Source organism: Stylophora pistillata, chromosome 14 (genome assembly GCF_964205215.1).
Source record: "Stylophora pistillata chromosome 14, jaStyPist1.2, whole genome shotgun sequence".
NCBI lineage: Eukaryota > Metazoa > Cnidaria > Anthozoa > Scleractinia > Pocilloporidae > Stylophora > Stylophora pistillata.
Genome location: NC_142532.1, coordinates 12084879 through 12101781, shown reverse-complemented (window position 1 = coordinate 12101781; position 16903 = coordinate 12084879). Strand labels below are relative to the sequence as shown.

General features: G+C 37.5%; 2 protein-coding genes and 2 long non-coding RNA genes across 6 annotated transcripts in view; 2 read left to right on the top strand and 2 right to left on the bottom strand.

The window, feature by feature from the left end:
• Positions 1 to 48: 48 nt before the first annotated feature.
• LOC148716583 (uncharacterized) lies at positions 49 to 1206 on the top strand. The gene is made up of 2 exons (XR_015995245.1): positions 49 to 355; positions 509 to 1206. It is a non-coding gene; the product is annotated as an uncharacterized LOC148716583 (long non-coding RNA).
• LOC111328202 (uncharacterized) lies at positions 1015 to 11748 on the bottom strand. Of its 2 annotated transcripts, none has more exons than XM_088744808.1 (9): positions 11564 to 11748; positions 10360 to 10440; positions 9804 to 9958; positions 8267 to 8409; positions 7220 to 7306; positions 4634 to 4761; positions 3812 to 4050; positions 3355 to 3443; positions 1015 to 1957 (listed from the first exon to the last, which is right to left on the bottom strand). In XM_088744808.1, the coding sequence occupies exons 2-9, from the start codon at positions 10403 to 10405 to the stop codon at positions 1600 to 1602; spliced, it is 1245 nt and encodes a 414-aa protein (XP_088600934.1). In that variant the 5' UTR covers positions 10406 to 10440; positions 11564 to 11748; the 3' UTR covers positions 1015 to 1599. The 2 variants fall into 2 exon arrangements, with proteins under 2 accessions (XP_088600934.1, XP_022788321.1); XM_022932586.2 differs by having other exon boundaries at positions 8279 to 8409; positions 11564 to 11742.
• Positions 11749 to 13036: 1288 nt separating this feature from the next.
• On the top strand, positions 13037 to 14661 carry LOC148716582 (uncharacterized). Its single transcript, XR_015995246.1, has 3 exons — positions 13037 to 13132; positions 13764 to 13820; positions 14530 to 14661. It is a non-coding gene; the product is annotated as an uncharacterized LOC148716582 (long non-coding RNA).
• Positions 14576 to 16903, bottom strand: part of LOC111328191 (uncharacterized) — a 4068-nt gene continuing 1740 nt past the window's right edge. Inside the window, exons 1-2 of one of the 2 annotated variants that reach the window (XM_088744810.1) lie at positions 16228 to 16903; positions 14846 to 15850 (exon numbers count right to left, since the gene is read on the bottom strand). The exon at positions 16228 to 16903 is cut by the window's right edge and continues 1740 nt beyond it. In XM_088744810.1, the coding sequence (XP_088600936.1) occupies positions 15847 to 15850; positions 16228 to 16664 (441 nt within the window). In that variant the 5' untranslated portion in view covers positions 16665 to 16903 and the 3' untranslated portion in view covers positions 14846 to 15846. The other variant, XM_088744809.1, reaches the window with a different exon arrangement.

Genomic DNA, 16903 nt, shown 5'->3' with positions numbered 1-16903 from the left:
AAAGTTAATTAATGGAATCCTCTTTATTTGGGGAAAAAATAAGAGCAAATTAACTGGTGTGTAATTCTGATCTGTCTGTTGTCATGCAGGAACAGTCGAAGAGGTTCCTGATGTAACCTGAGTTTCTTTAATCCTGATCTGAAACAATTACAAAAATGCGTGAAATTTTAGGGGAACTCTGACCATTAATTTCGACCGTTCACATATTGGGGTACACAGTGGTGTAGATAATGGATGTAGCGGATGTAGATAACAGTGGATTATCTACACAGTGGATGTAGATAATGGTGTAGCGCTAGATAATGGATCAAAGAACATGGGTTCGAGCTCTAGCTTTCGTCGATGGTCTAGCGAGGTATCTTAACTTTCGAAGTTTTCGTAAACTTGATAATCTTCGTAAATTTCGTTGGGCTTTCCATGTGATCCTTCGTAGATTTCATTAATGGTGTGGCAAATTTCGCAGTTTTCGTAAATGTTATTCCTTGTAACCCTTGAATTAATTCCGTAGACTTCGTCGATGGTCTTGCTAATTCTCGTGAATTTCGCAGTTTTCGTAACTGCATTCAGTACTGGACATTACTCAAATGCGGAAGACCAAATCGGAGAAGAAAGATCTCCGTTAGCAGACAGAAACGCAAACATGTGGACAGACAGGGACTTGGATCAATATACATGTACCACAAAATAACAGACAGTCCAAAGTTTTGCATATTGAAGATGGACCGGTAATTTTAACTTTATTTTGAAGAAAATTTTTCCTCAAGTTAGAACCGGTATAACATTTCCTAGTAGTATGACAATTCAATTGCGAAAATTATTTCACATTTAACTATATACATATTAAAAGATGAGATATTTAGCACCAAACTGTTTTTTTCCGAAAAGATATCTATTTGATATCCTTTTTTGTTGTACGTCACCAAGAGAATAAAGCCTTCCCCATCTGAAGAGACTTTTTTGCTTTGTAGGTACAAAAATGTGTTCCCGAGCACTGATGGCTTATCTTTCGATATATATAATAACTTGTACTATTCATTTATTGAATATTTTATCATTTGCACGCAGTATTTATTGATTAGTTCATTCATATCTTAGTTTTAGTGTGGCAGCTGTTAAAAAAGAGGTGTACTTGCTATAATATCAACTGTAAAAATATTCTTCAGTTAAGACCTTTTTATAATAAAATTAAATAAGAAGGTTAAGATACACGTTTGAGATGGTTGGTACATGAAGTTTTGTGACCTATTGGCCTTGATGATCATTCCCAGATTGGGAAATGAGCCTAAACTGGAGAAAAACTCGCCTTAAGACTTAAGTCTTAACACGACACTGTATAGTTATGCCAATGTCAAAGTTGCCTGAACTCATTTTACTGCTGTGACAACTGGTCAAGATAGCCCAGTCAGAAAAACAACCATTACTGAAGGCCTCAGCTATAGCATAATGCCAGTTCCCTGAATCGAAGTGTATTTTTCCTATTTAAACAACTTTCTACTCCAAATCACAAGGTAAAACTGTAAGGTGAGGTACAGAGCCAGCTTACCATCTGAGAGACCCATACGATCACTCTTACCGCAGTTTCCATTGTCAAACTGCGAGTTATCCTAAACCCGAGTCTGAGTCGTTTGAAAGATCCTCTACAAAAACAGCAGATGACCTCATGGAGTCGTCAGGCACAAAACTATTTTGAGTCCAATTGGTAAGGCCACGAGATCCAATCTTTTCCTTTTCTATATGTTCCTCGGTTGCAAGAACTGGCTCAATTTCTATAGTATGCTTGTGGAAATGTTTCTGAATTCCTAATGCCATGTTCTCTGAGTATTTAGCGTAAGAGTAGAAGGCTCCCCCAAGGGTATTTAGGGAAACTCCTATAAGTGTTAAAGATGTGGCAGCCACTCCACCAAACGTGTAAAATCCAATGATGGTTGTCAATACACCTTTGACGACACCTACAAGGCTGACAAGAAAAGAAGAGTCAGTTTCTAATGATTTTCTACAGTCTGGAGCACCTCTCAAATGGGAGCCATTTTATCACTAAACCAATCAGAATATAATTGGAAATGTCTAACTAGAAAAAAAAAAAAAAAGGAATTTACACAGGGACCCACTGATAACTGATTGCAAATAAATGTGACCAAGTTGCAATGGGTTTAAATCTTGAATCACATTGGTGTAGATGACACATATTTTCAGTGATGACAACCACTGCAATCCTGGATTGACTTTGGGATGCAACTGCTATACCACCCCCTTCCCCCCAAACCCTAATCCCTTTGTCCCCCTTCCCCACTCCCCTTCTCCACCTCCATCCTTCTCTTTTGAACCAAAAAAACTAAGTATGAGGTACTTCAACTTCTATTTCCAAATAGCAAAAGTATATTTTTCAAAGAAAATATTTTCAGTAGATTTCATGTCTTGCCTCTGAAAAAAAATGGATCTTGATAATTGAAATTCTAACAAATCTTATTGAGGTATGCAACAAATATCTGAAAGAAACCAGTCACTTTTAATCAAACATATACAGTAAAACATTCATCTGAAATGCAACTTTACACAACTCTGATGAAGACTTGAAAAACTGCCATTTTCGGGACTTTTTTTAACAGGATTTTTCATCTTCACCTGGACAATATAATTACGCCATAAAACCAACTTAAGTGTCAAAAACTGCTCTAGCTCAGTGTTTACTAAAAACAATAAAACAAAATTTTGAGTGCAATTGGGATAAATCAGCAAGAGTGAAATAATTTAAAAGCTACAAAATTTCACAAGCCCAAAGGGCAAGTGAAATTTTTAGTCTTTGAGAAAATTATAAAGGGCATTTGATGCTTATAATCTTCCCAATCTTCTAACTATTCTGTTAATTCCTTGGAATTTTGTTCATGGCATCCTGTTTTGTACTAATATTATTAACAATTTATTTCTTTGAAGCCCAAACTTTCCAGACTTTTAGCCAATTGTTTGTGCTTTGTTTGGCACTTTTTATCTGGCATTCTCCTTCAAACTCTCAACTTAAACCCTGTTACTTCCTCTGAACCTGTCTAGCATTTTGTTTTGTGCTGCTTTCTCTTGTCAATCAATTCAATTTCAACTTTCTGCACTGTTTGGAATTAATTGACAAGTTCTCAGCCAAAGAACATGCCGGAAGTTTTCCATGCATGTAATTAAAATACTGTAGCTACATGTATATCAAGAGGAGGAAAGCCAGCTCTGGTTTAAAGTATCAGAAGTTCCAAGAAACCAAGGGTTAAGAAATTGGGATTCTAATGTATTTATATGTGTAAAACACAAATGGATTGTTTAATTAACATGTGCAAATTAAAGTAAATATAAAAATAATCATACTTGTTTTACCTTGTTGTTAATGCTGAGTTCATTGTTGTGCATAAAAATAGAGAATAACTCAAAATACAGCCCATCCCAATGTCAAGAAAAAGTGCAGCCTGGAAAAAGATAGATAGATAGATAAGATAGATGAGATAGGATAGATTGTTTATTGAATAATACTTTGCAGTCATAAAACTGAATTGTGTATTTTACAAATAACAAAAAGGAAAAAAACTCATCATAATTATAGAAGGTATTTTTGAGTAATCAAGGGTTTACCAGGATTAGGATCTCTTCACATGGGCCACTAACCAACTCAAGTTTGCAGGACAACTTCACCTTCATTTTCAAAGTTCACTTTTTTTTCCCCCCAGAGTTAGCATTTGTAATACTCTTTGTCCCAGCGTAAAGTCATGCAAATAGGGCTCTTTTTTTACTTTTAACAGTTAAAAAGCAATACTGTAATGCACATTCTGAGACAAACCTGAAATTCAATGAAGTAGTATCCATCAAATCTTAGAGCTGCCAGCAGCTCTTTATTGCACAATGTGTAAATTAGCAGAAGAGGAATACAGTTGACACTGTTTGTATGTAGTACAGTCAGGGCTGATAGACCCTTTTCTGCACCTGTCTTTTGGATGTAGGTAAGATAGAAAGACTGGCAAATCACACTTAGCAGAGCAGAGGCATAAGCAAAGGCTGAAAACTCTAGATCTCCAAATCCTAGAGAAAAAAAAACAAACATCAGCAAAGAGTCTCACCTCCAAATCATTGGTAACATTATAACTTGAATATATCAACAAAGTTGAAATGGTAAATTGGCCACCATTACGATTATAAAAGCTGACTTTTTGAGCGTTTGCCCTTCGTCGGAGCGAATAGAGGAACTGTGGGTTGTGTGTGCTTTTAAAGGCAGACGTAGCTCCATTTTCTGCCTTTAAAAGCACACACAACCCACAATTCCTCTATTCGCTCCGACGAAGGGCTAACGCTCGAAACGTCAGCTTTTATAATTGTAAAGGTGGCCAATTTACCATTTCAACTTTGTTGATATATTCAAATTATTTCATTACCCCCACCAATGCAGCCCCAAACAGTTTCTTTAGAAACTATAAGCCTTTATTGATTAGTAACATTGCTAAATTTTGAATAAACTCTCTGTTGCAAATACTTTTACCACAGTGACTATAACAGACAACACATTCTGCAGTTTATCTTGAGCTTGGGGATAAAATAGTTCTCTCAGTTATTGATCTATTTTCCACCATCATGTAAGCAAAAATTTTAAAAATGAGACATTTCTCACCTGCTGTAATACAACCAAACACAACAAGAATAACAGATGTAACAACCATAAGGGATGGCTTCTTTTTCAACATAACACAAGCAAACAACAAACTTGTCAGGGGGAGAAGTCTTCGTAAAACATTGTACCTTAAATGGGAAAAGAAAACAATAATTATATCAACCATTAATAAGTGAGAAATTTTCTTGTGCCTATAAGTGAGGGCTTTTTAATTAATACTGTAATGATATTGTTTGACTTAATGATCTCCAATCTTCTCCCTTTACAATTTATGAAGGCTGATAGTTTCGAAAGAAACTGTTTGGGGCTGCGTCGGTGGAAGTAACAAAATAACTTGGAATTATCAACAAAGTTGAAGTGGTACATTGGCCACTGTAACGATTCCAAAAGCTGATGTTTCGAGCGTTAGCCCTTCGTCTTTCGCTCTGACGAAGGGCTAACGCTCGAAACGTCAGCTTTTGGAATCGTTACGGTGGCCATTTTACCACTTCAACTTTGTTGATATATCCAAATTATTCCTTTACAATTTAAGCTGCATAAAAATATTCACACAAGACCAGGGCCTGGTTGTTCAAAGGCGGGTTAAGAAAACCCACGGTTGGTGTGAAATTTGATTTCAGATCTGAAAGTTTTAAAAGAAAATTCACTTTAATTCCATTTATCTACAATTTGATGATTGAAAGCTCTAAAAGAATTGGGAAAATTATCCCAAAAAGGCCTTTGAACAGAGAAATTTAGAAACCGGGGTTAACATTTTACCCTGGGTTAGCGCTAATCAGTCTTTGAACAACTGGGCCCTGTAGACTAAAATCTGTGAAAACCTTATCTTTAACTAGTTAACAGATATTGAGTTATAAGCGTGTAGCCTGCAGAAAAAGCCTATTTGTATTAGTATTCAGTTACTACAATTTGACATTATCTGTCATTTATGTTTGGACAGACACATGGCAGCATGGAATCTACTTATTCAATTGCAAATATTTTTAATTGCAAAACAAATACAGCAACTTTTAAAATTCAAATCATATCCTCCTCCTCCTTCCTGATACAATCCCTGGTCATATAACAATTTCTAAATTTACCAAATGAAAGGTGCTGATTATACATCAAATATTGGCATAAAAATTTTAAAAGTTAATGGTTTAAAAGGAGGGTCTAATGATCACGTGAATAACATATGCCACACTGAAAAAAATTATAATAAAAATCAGTTAAGTGATTTAAAAATAAGTACAGTCAACTCTCCACTAACAAACATTCTAATGAGTGGACAATTCTACTTACGGACACTTCTTAATTCACCTATTTGCCTTCCAATCAAACTCTGTATTGACACATTCCCATAACCTCACACTCTTTACTATAAGCCAACACAGACACTTGAAATGGAAAATTGGAATTTTCAGTTGTTTACACTCTCATAAGCAGAATTGAATTGGAGAATGATGACATGGAGCCGTCGAAACGTCATTCTTTAATATCACTGGTTTTTATCCTTAATTGCTTATCGAAAACTTTAGTTATTATAAGCGGACACTCCAAGGATAAGAATCAACTCTTGGCAATAAATTTGTCTTTACTTAGCAAATTAGCAAAAATACGAACTTTGACAGAGCAACAGAAGAGTGGTGATAGGTTTTGTCAGATCCTCATTTTTCCACAGGAAAGCAAGCTGTCGATTTGTTTGATACTAACAAGAGTTGCTTCTGGGAATAATTCTTGTAGATGGACAGTTCCACTAATGGACACTTTTTTCCCCAATCCCTGAGGGTGTCCACCCAAGAGAGAGTTGACTGTATTGGAAGTACAAATCACAACAACTGTCTCTACCCCTGAGGGTGTCCACCCATGAGAGAGTTGACTGTATTGGAAGTACAAATCCCAACAACTGTCTCTACCCCTGAGGGTGTCCACCCAAGAGAGAGTTGACTGTATTGGAAGTACAAATCACAACAACTGTCTCTACCCCTGAGGGTGTCCACCCAAGAGAGAGTTGACTGTATTGGAAGTACAAATCACAACAACTGTCTCTACCCCTGAGGGTGTCCACCCAAGAGAGAGTTGACTGTATTGGAAGTACAAATCACAACAACTGTCTCTACCCCTGAGGGTGTCCACCCAAGAGAGAGTTGACTGTATTGGAAGTACACATCACAACAACTGTCTCTACCCCTGAGGGTGTCCACCCAAGAGAGAGTTGACTGTATTGGAAGTACAAATCCCAACAACTGTCTCTACCCCTGAGGGTGTCCACTCAAGAGAGAGTTGACTGTATTGGAAGTACAAATCACAACAACTGTCTCTACCCCTGAGGGTGTCCACCCAAGAAAGAGTTGACTGTATTGGAAGTACACATCACAACAACTGTCTCTACCCCTGAGGGTGTCCACCCAAGAGAGAGTTGACTGTATTGGAAGTGCAAATCACAACTACTGTCTCTACCCCTGAGGGTGTCCACCCAAGAGAGAGTTGACTGTATTGGAAGTACAAATCACAACAACTGTCTCTACCCATTTCCTTTAAATTAATAAATTGATACAAATATCAGGGTGAGTTAAAAATAATGTTGCATCAGATTATACATACATTGGAATAGTCAAATAATCCAGGGCTTGAAGAGCTAATGTTGTGTGAAGGGCAAAACATATTGAAGGAATAAAAAACATCTTTCCTCTGTTGAAATATATACAAGGAAAACACAGTCAAACTGTTAAATGAAATTGCTATAATCACATTTGAAGATACAACTAGCCAGGGAGCCAAGATCACAGGGGGTTTAAAGCAAAAGACTCTAGCACTAGCCCAATTGTTGTTTGAAGGTCGGATAATGCTATCCACTGCCCTTTACAGTCATCCAATATTCTGCTATGGATATGTAGTCTGAATTTCAAAAACTACAACTACAAAGTATGGGTAGTTAAAATACACTGTCAAATATCAAGTAGCTGGATTTGGGCAGTGGTATAACAGTACATCTATTGTATTAAGGAAGCTTTGGTCCACTGTTTCCTGTTGGACTTGGAATTGAGAACGTTCAGTTTTGACGATGAAATCGAGAAAAACAGGAGAAAAACACATGGAGCAAAAGATGAGAACCATAATCAAGGCCAACTTAAGCATGATGCAAAATTCAGGAATGGCTACCATGAATATGTTTTGGCTTTAGCCAGAAAAACTGGATTGTGACACCAATTATATAGGAATATCAACAGATGCATGTACTACCCACTTTTAGCTGAGGCAGATCATATTTCCTTCAATAAATGCCCAGGCAATGATTGGGAGGACACTTAACACTTGATAGAGGGGGGTGGCTCAATAACAAACTATTAACCTGTAATAATTCTGTAGTAGTTGAAGCTTAAACATTTATAAATGAAGTGGCAATAAAAACAGGTTTCCATAGTGTCTCTATGATTTAAGAAAGTGGGGGACAAAAGGGGGGCCTATATTTTAAAAGGGCAGTTCTTTGATATTATGACCTAAGGTGGGTGCCTATTCGAGGAAGGGCACTTATATCTAGAGTGTGGACCCTTATTCAAAGAAACATGGTATTCACATTTAGACCCACTGCACACAAGCAAAAAGATTGATGGATCATAATTAGAATTAGAGTATAAACTCCACACTAACTGTAAGATATACCTTTCTAGAGTGTACTTTGGTGTATTGGAATATCCTAGAAGCCTCACAACTTCAACAGCAATGGATAACATAATCACTTGCGCCAACATGAGAACATTTGGAAAATGGAAGGTATATGAGGTCATTACAATCTGCCAAGATAAAATCATCACTTAATAATTGTTAACAGCTACTTGTTTGTTTCCCTACAGTGCAGAATGTTGTCTGGATTTACACACACACAACTTCCTTTCTTAAAGGTCAGAATTTACAAGAGAAGTATTTTCACAGAAATGAGTACATCAGAGACCTGCCATCATTACTTTGTAAATTTCTTTATCTAAAATAAACAGAGACTTCATTCAAGGATCATTTAAGTCATAGCAAAAATTTCACTTAAATCACCACAGTTAATGTGATAGGACCTTTCAAGTGTTATCTCTGTTCATGGCCTTACATTTACCAGCTTTGGTCACAAAAACTAAGAACTCAGCCAGCCCTCCTTCTCACATAATCACATTGAAACTTCTACCATGGAGAGAGTGGTTGAGTGAGATCTCGCATTCACATGTAGAGCCAGCCTGGTTTTAAGCAGGCTCTTAATAAGATGCCATTGGAACCATATGGTCCAAGAAAATTGTTTGGGATGACTTTTTCTTGGAGTGTCATTACATGCAAAGTCAGGAGCTCTAAAGATGGTCCTTGCATATAACACATTTTGGAGACAAATGTTCCCTTAAATCCTACCAATAATTTGTTTTACCATGGACCATATTATAAAAGTTCAAACTGTATTTACCGGTGTTTTCTTTTTGTGTTATATATCATTTAAGTACACAAAACACGGTGGATAAACCTCCTTAGTTTGGAGAAAAACACCTATAATTAAGACAAATTATGCAAGCCCTTTCTGTCTTGTTTGTGACTGGTGACGACAGTTAGTCTCACACAATGCTATTACTAAAGCAGCCATACAAAGTTTACCATCTGTGTGGCATAAACACATTTTCTGCTTGCCTATCAAGCTTCGAAGTTTTCACAGGAAAACATCAAAGTTTGATACCAGCAAGTTTACAACCAACCAACAGATTGTAAACAAATATATTCCCACAAAAACTGATTGGAGTGTTTGGTCATTTTTATCGAGCTGTGAGAGATCTATCACTTGATTTTATCAGTAGGTGATCAGTGATGCGCCCCACTTGAAATTTTTGCCCTGTTTGTTGACTACAAATGCCACCGCCAACAGGCACAAAACTCTTTCAAGTGAGTAGGCAAAGCAAAACCTTCACCCAAATGGGCAGGAAAACTTCAAAAGTTTACTCTCAAAACATTGAAGTTTGATAGGCCAACAGATGTTTTTTATGTGATAAAAGTACGGATACAAAACTTACATAATGTGATTCATTGAGTAAGGTCATACGATATTTGTTCATCAGTGAAGGCAAAGTTAACATAGTTTGATTTATTTCAAAATTGGAACATGATTATCCCTCACTCGTTCTCTTCCATCACAGTTTAAAGCTGCTGTTAGAGATTTTTTTACCTTATTAACAAACGACATCGATCCCGACACAATCCCATAGAACAAAGCCGCCAAAATCCCCGGTCCGAATGCTCTTGTGAAGTCGAGTTCTTCCAAAGCGGTGGAAATGTCGTAATTAAGAAATCCAAGCTTGGCATTTTTCCCGTCAGGCATTCCTACAGCAGGTATAGTTTGTAAAGTAATGTCAGTTGGCAGACATTGACGTCGGCATAAACCTATATAGTCACTCTTAGAATGGCCTATAATCAATATAGACCACTGCAAACGTGGCGAATATGTTGCCAAGCTTCGGTCGCACAAATCAGACTTCACTCTTAACTTTGAAGACCATCACTTAGCAACTTTGAAATCAGATATAAAGATTCGAGAGTTTTCTCCGACTGCCCAATCGAATAGTAATGCGCCTTCACAGTCACAGATTCGTCAATATTAATTGCTAATGAATATGTTCGCATTTGGAACGAATGCTTTGAACACCGGAACACCGGAACACCGGTAAGCTGAAATATCCCTCCTGACAAAAATACACCATAATTCACGCCAAACGATTACTTGCCTGGCTGCTTAGCTCGGCTTATTCCTCTCGCCGTCAAGCTGAACATAGCACAAGAAAAGTGTCTGAACGATTAGTGGGTGTCTACAAATGAAACGAGAACCATTTACTCAAAGTCATAGGGAACAAAAATCATCTAGAAAAAGAGGAATTACGCATGCGATTTGAATTTGACTCAAATTCAGAATTCGTTTTAAAGAACCCCTGTGATTATTGTGGGATTTTCGGCTCTCGGTTAGCCAAATGCCATTCCCGCTTGTAGGATCCCCTTTGTGTTTGAATTGCACCCAATCAGCTTACGGAGAAATTTCAATACCCCCATTTTTTGCTGGGGTTTAATTGCTTGGCTAACCGGTAACTGCATAAATTTACGGTCAAAGATTGACGTGCCTGCTAAAAGTATATTCGTAAAAGAGGCTCTTAATGCTGGTTTACTAACGACTGTAGAGAAATAGTTGTTGACCGAATAACGGACCAGTAAGATCAAAGCGAATTGATTGTGCTTGAAACTATGTCTCTGCCGTAATTTAAGCGTTGTTTAGCCGATTGTACGAGAACACTGTAAATTTCTCACTTCGCTAAATTTTAGAAAATGTTTAGAAAATCGGTTTAAAATCAGTACAACATTTTTCTTATCATTAAATGCAATGAAAAGATGGAATTTATATAGCCGTTTAATGAAACAAATGTGTTTACCCAAATTTTTACCTATAAGTAATCAACTTATTGCTGATCACCAGGGAAACTTTCTGTTGTTCTAAAAATGTCAAGTGGGTTTCAACAAAACTGAAAGCATTAATAAGTGAAAAAACCCGATGGGTTTTGCTATCGGCCTAAAACTTTATTTAAAAAAATAGAATCTTAGAATTTAAGCAACGAGTGCGGGTAGAGCGCTTCAGTAAAAAAAGACTGTAACGTTTAGAATCAAAGTCATTGTTTAAACAGTCACAAAAATAAATGCACTTGTGTCGATTCAGCTTAAAAAATTATTTTTGAAAACGCGAATTGTTTTATTCCATCTAAGTTCGTATTTGTCTTTCTTTCCAAAAGAAGAACAGCTGAATGCTTGGAGCAGTACTAAAGATCATTTCGCTTTTAAGTTGCTAGAGAATACAGTTCTAAATCCACTAAAAAAAAACATTTAAAAAATAATAATTATACTTCACATAGTAAAGAAACTTAGCAATCTAGTACTAACTTCACTTACCTTCGATGTTTAGAATAACTCTCGTCAATGTGTTTTCTTTTTATATATTGGTTGATTCATATGACTCTCAGCAAATGCGAGGGATGAGGATAAATATATAATGAATGATAAATTGTGCACCAAGCGTTAGGAGGCTGAAACTGCATAATTAGTCACGATGATGATCATATGCCATCAGATGACTTGTAATTGGCTCTTGGATGACTCGAAAAAAGTTTGGTACCCATTCTCTTAGCCTGTGTAAAAGCGGCGGGTTGACTGATCTCCGGCGAGGGTTGTGGCACTAGTGGTTTTGAGTAATCGAGCCAGCTTTCGCCTGTCAAAAAAAATGAGGATATTGATGAAAAAAAAGATAAAAATCTTGAGTAACCGCTGTAACTTACAATACATAGGAGAAACTAAACGACGTTTAAAAGACCGTTTTAATAAACACCGCCGTACCATTAATAAACCTAACTCTAAATCTAAACCTACTACAGCGGCAGAACACTTCATTTCCTCTCCTAACCACTCTGCTCACGACATGGAGCTAATCGCCATCGGAAAAGTGTTTTCCAAGGGAAACTCGATACGCAAGGCCAGGGAAGCTTTTTTAATTTCAAGAGGCAACACTATTTATCCAGATGGCCTTAACGCTCGCGAAGAAATGTATTAGTTTCTAGTTATTTATCCAATTTACCTTACTTCATTTCTATTTTTGCTCACTATTTCTATTTTTATTGTTATCTCATTGTCAATCAAATTAGTTTTACATATTTCCGCTGTTACATCATGATGTAAATTCCCACTGCACCTGAAGAAGGCTGGTTTGGCCAGCCGAAATATAGTGCTCCGTCTTAAAAATTCACCTATCTACGTTGTATCGGTCTTGCCTCTATATTTATATTTCATATTCGTTATTTTGGGCCGATCAGATCATCGCTGATCCAACGTACAAGAGTAGGAGTATCGTCCACGGTTGCCTGCTGAACATTTCACTATGCTTAAGTCTGTTTACGATCCAAGTGGCCCATCAGGCCGGCTGATGGGTTTACGTAGCATGAAGGGACTAGGAGAATTATTATTCCCCCCTGGATGGTATGCAAGTACATCGCAGGGTCTAACCCCAGCATCATATTCGCCGGTACCCATTTAAAACACCTGGGCGCGAAAGAGAGGCGCTGTGAGAGTAAAGTGTCTTTCCTGAGAACACAACACAGTGTCCCCAGCCATGCCAGGGCTCGAATCCGGAGTCGAGTGCACTTACCATGTGGCCACTGCGCCTCGCCTTACTAAGTGAGGTGTGAAAAAGTAGATATTGATCATATTGATCCTGCCGTGAGATAATAGTTTCATAGTCATCATCTTTATTTGCCTTACTTTAACAATAAAAATATTTATTTACAACGATAACAGCTAGAATGCGAGGGGACCCAAGAAGCCACCGCGGGCTTCTGGGAGAGCCACCTCAAGTTTGATAAGATTGTGCCAACAGTACTTACTGTTTGCTGTTTCAGTGTCCAACTCGCACCTTATCTTATGGTGGATTCGGGGATACAGTAGATGGAGAAAGCAACTAATTGGAAAAAGGTTGTCTTTGGAATAAGATTCATTTTACATGGATGAATTTGATACGCTGGACACGTGTGCTTGAATAGTAAAATGACATATTGACGGCTTGGCCATTGTCACCTCAATAACAAAAGCTAGAGCACTACTTAGCTCCGAAACCTGGTCACTCATAGGAGCTGTAGTTATCAAATGTAATTAAGAGAATCAAAGATCGAGATTACAAGCCAAATTGAAAAGTGTCGAGGAAAGAGATTTTTCATTTAAACAGTATCACCCCGACATTATTAAGCACGAAATCACGAGACCGCGCGTCACAAGCAAAGATCGTTCTTTCCTAGAACGGAGAAAAAGACTTGCAAAAACAGCGGTGAACGAACAATAAATTAATTGTCGATAATGGACTACCTTCCTGACAAATAACTTGCCCTTAGCCGCTTGTATGTTTACGCCACACCACCAGGTCACACTGATCTGATTATATCTTTCCGCTGCGAGGGATGTCTCCGTTATAATGACCGTGTATTATTTGTCTGTCGTTGGTCAGTTAGAATTATGTATGAGTCTCACATCAGAATGGACTTTAATAAGGGAGATCACCGAGTTGTTTTTCATGAAAAGTAAGACAACTTATTTTGTTCTTCATCTCTAGAAAACATGCCAAAAAAATATTGAAGTCAAAGGAGGAAAAGGAAGCTTCTGAGGGGAGGTGAGTAAAATTAATGATCATGTATATTATTGTAGTGATGGGGAGTTGCGTCAGGATCAAACGATGTTAACTGAGTTGCGCGCGCAGTTTTCTCTTTGACGTGTGACGAGAGTTGTCGTTCAAACGGTTCATCTTACTCTCGTGAAATCAGAATTACATTTGCGAGAAAACTGTTAAATTTTGTCAAACTTTTATCGAAATGCTGTGCGAGTACAGAGATGCGTATTAGAGAGGCAGATATTTAGAAAGCACTGAGAATAAAATTCTAGAGGAACGGATAGCAAATTAAACAACGAATCTCGATCGTATCAAAATTGAACGGTCTTTCGCCAAAAACACCAGTTATCATCATCTTGTCGGTCATTGTAGTGCATTTTATGGATTAAAATGGAGACTTTTGCGGATTGAAATGCATGCGGCTCAAAACGTGAAGAAAGTGGCTTCGAAGAAAATCAAAAAGCCCAAAGTTGCCGAAAATTCTAAAAGTTGCCAAAATTCTAAAAAGTTGCCGAAAATCTCAAAAGTTGCCGAAAAGTTGCCGAAAAGCAACTTGTGGCTAAGCCTATCCATGATTGGAACAACTGGAGATAAAAAGTGGCTTCTGAGTTATCTTTTGTACAGGAGATCGTAGGGTAACCTCTCTGATTTTGAAAAAGAAAATTGAAACAAAAAAGATTACGATATATGCTGATTTTTTTTTTTTTTTCAGTGATGGTGATCCGAAGGCAACACGGGGTTAGGAGGGGGTAAACCTGAAAAAATACCCATTTTTCACTCATTTTCATAGCTAGGATTTAATTCAAAACTTATGCAAACTATAACAACAACAACAACAACAACAATTTGTTAAGAGTCTAAAGCAAATTAGAAATGAAAAGATCATTACAGCTTAAGGATAAGAATAGAAAGCAAAGAAAAAGAACAGCAGATAAATAAATACACAAATATGTAAAATTATTAAATTAATTAAATAAACTCATCCCTGTAAAAAGCTTATGACTTGAAGATCATGAAATAAATATTTCACACTCCACATGTCAATTGTAATGGGATACCACTCATTTAATGGTGCCACCTGCTGGGTTCTACCAAGGCTTACTTAAGAAAAGATAACTCCTTCTGGAATTAATAAAAAATAACATTTTTAGTATCAATTCAAAGAAGACATGTTGCTTATTGTTATAAGCAGAAGGATTTCTTATATGTTAAAAACATTTTAAATGATGATTGATTAAATTTGACATAGGAAATCAGAGGGGTGTTTCACTTCATAACTTTAAGCATGTACATCATATGGAAAATTGCTCTGCTTATAACACAAAACCTGTCAAGAGGAACAAATGCTGAAAATTTCAGATCAATCAGATAAATTGCTGTCAAGATATCTTTTCTTCAAGACAATTTTTGCGCAATGAGAAAATAGCCTTTAAACTTACAGATGGCAATGAAACTTAATTTTTTACAATATGTAACCACTATAGTGGGCCAAGTGTCCATATTTTGTCCACAGGAGTATCTAAAAGCAATTTAAAAGCCTCCTGGTTCATAAGTAACTCCTTTGGCTTCTCGAAGGGCTTCCTCTCGACGAGTCTGCAGAAGTCGCTCCCCTTGACACTGCTTCTTTTCCTTTTGCATAACCTGCAAATCAGACTTCGCCAATCTCTTACTGTCTTTTGCATGTGCTGCCTCTCTTTTGCATAAACCACCAGGGATACAAAGCCTATCCATGATTTATACCCTACTGGAAGCTCCATTATGGTAGTGGCAGACTGCTGATGCCGCAGCAGACCGAACCACTTTTGCACCATGGTGTTTATGTTTGGGACACCGTACCCGCACCATTGAGTTGACACACTCATTGGGAATTTGTGTTGTTCCCAACACACACCTCTCTAGCAATTTAGAGTCACTTAGAGTCATCAATGTTGGTTTCAAGACTTCAAGAAAGACCTCTGGCAAACAGTTATCACTACTGTATGTAGATGTTCCCGTTGCTTCACCTTGCTTCCATTTACACCAAGAGGATTCACCTGGTGGACAAAATCAATGCTGTTTGGCAAGGTCATTTGACTTAACATTGTGTTGGAGAATTGCAATAATGTTCTTTTTTCATTGCATAAACTGTAACCTCCACCTCCCTTCTTGCTAGATTGGATTTCCTGATAGTGTTTTTCCAAATGGCAAGTCCATAGTCTTTCTGGAACTTCTTTATTCTTGTGTCAGACAGTCTCCCTATACCACCAATAGGTCTACCATCAGCTAGTTTCCCTTTAGTTCTGGCCTTTAGGTTTAACAGATGTTTGCCCATTCTTTTTTGTACATGTCCCACACAGTCTAATTTCTCCCCTTTGATGTCACCATAAACATTTTCAACAGAATTAAAGACCTTACTATCACCATCACTCACCATCCATCTGTACCTTCCCCAGTGTCCACTGAAATCACAAAAACCACTCCAGTTAATGAGGTAAACCCTTGTTTGGCCCAAGTGCCATCACAACTTACAACAGCATCCAGAGTATCATCCAGATCTTTCTCTGGGTTTTCTTCCAAAATCTGCTGCCAAAGTCTCTCTCCAGCTTTTCTTGTGTCATCCTTTGCTTCATCCTCAACAGCTTCCACGATGTTGTCCACTTGTTTGTAGTAGGCAGGCTTAGAAAGGCAGGGCATATTCATTATACCACAGAATGTGGCGAGGCCTTCATAACCGCTGCCACTCTCTATAGCATGGTAGACAACTCGGCGGTTAATTTCGTATGATTTCTCTCGCTGGGTCACACCACTGGATGTTGGAAGTAGACTGGATTCCTCACAGGAACTGCACTGAAGGGAAAACTGTGACATCCCACAATGTAAACTACAGCCCACAATGTAAACTACTGGGTTACCAGTAATTGTGTTAGCTATTAAAGTTTATTTATTCATTTATTTACATCAGCCCTGCTCTTGCACTTTTATCTTCCTCAAAAGTTAAGGTGCCTAGAAAGACAAATCAAGTGAGAATTGTAAGATAAATCGGGCAATTTTATTGTAAGTAAAGTAAAGACCTCAGGTCAGATAATACATTCTGTGATTTTTCTCCA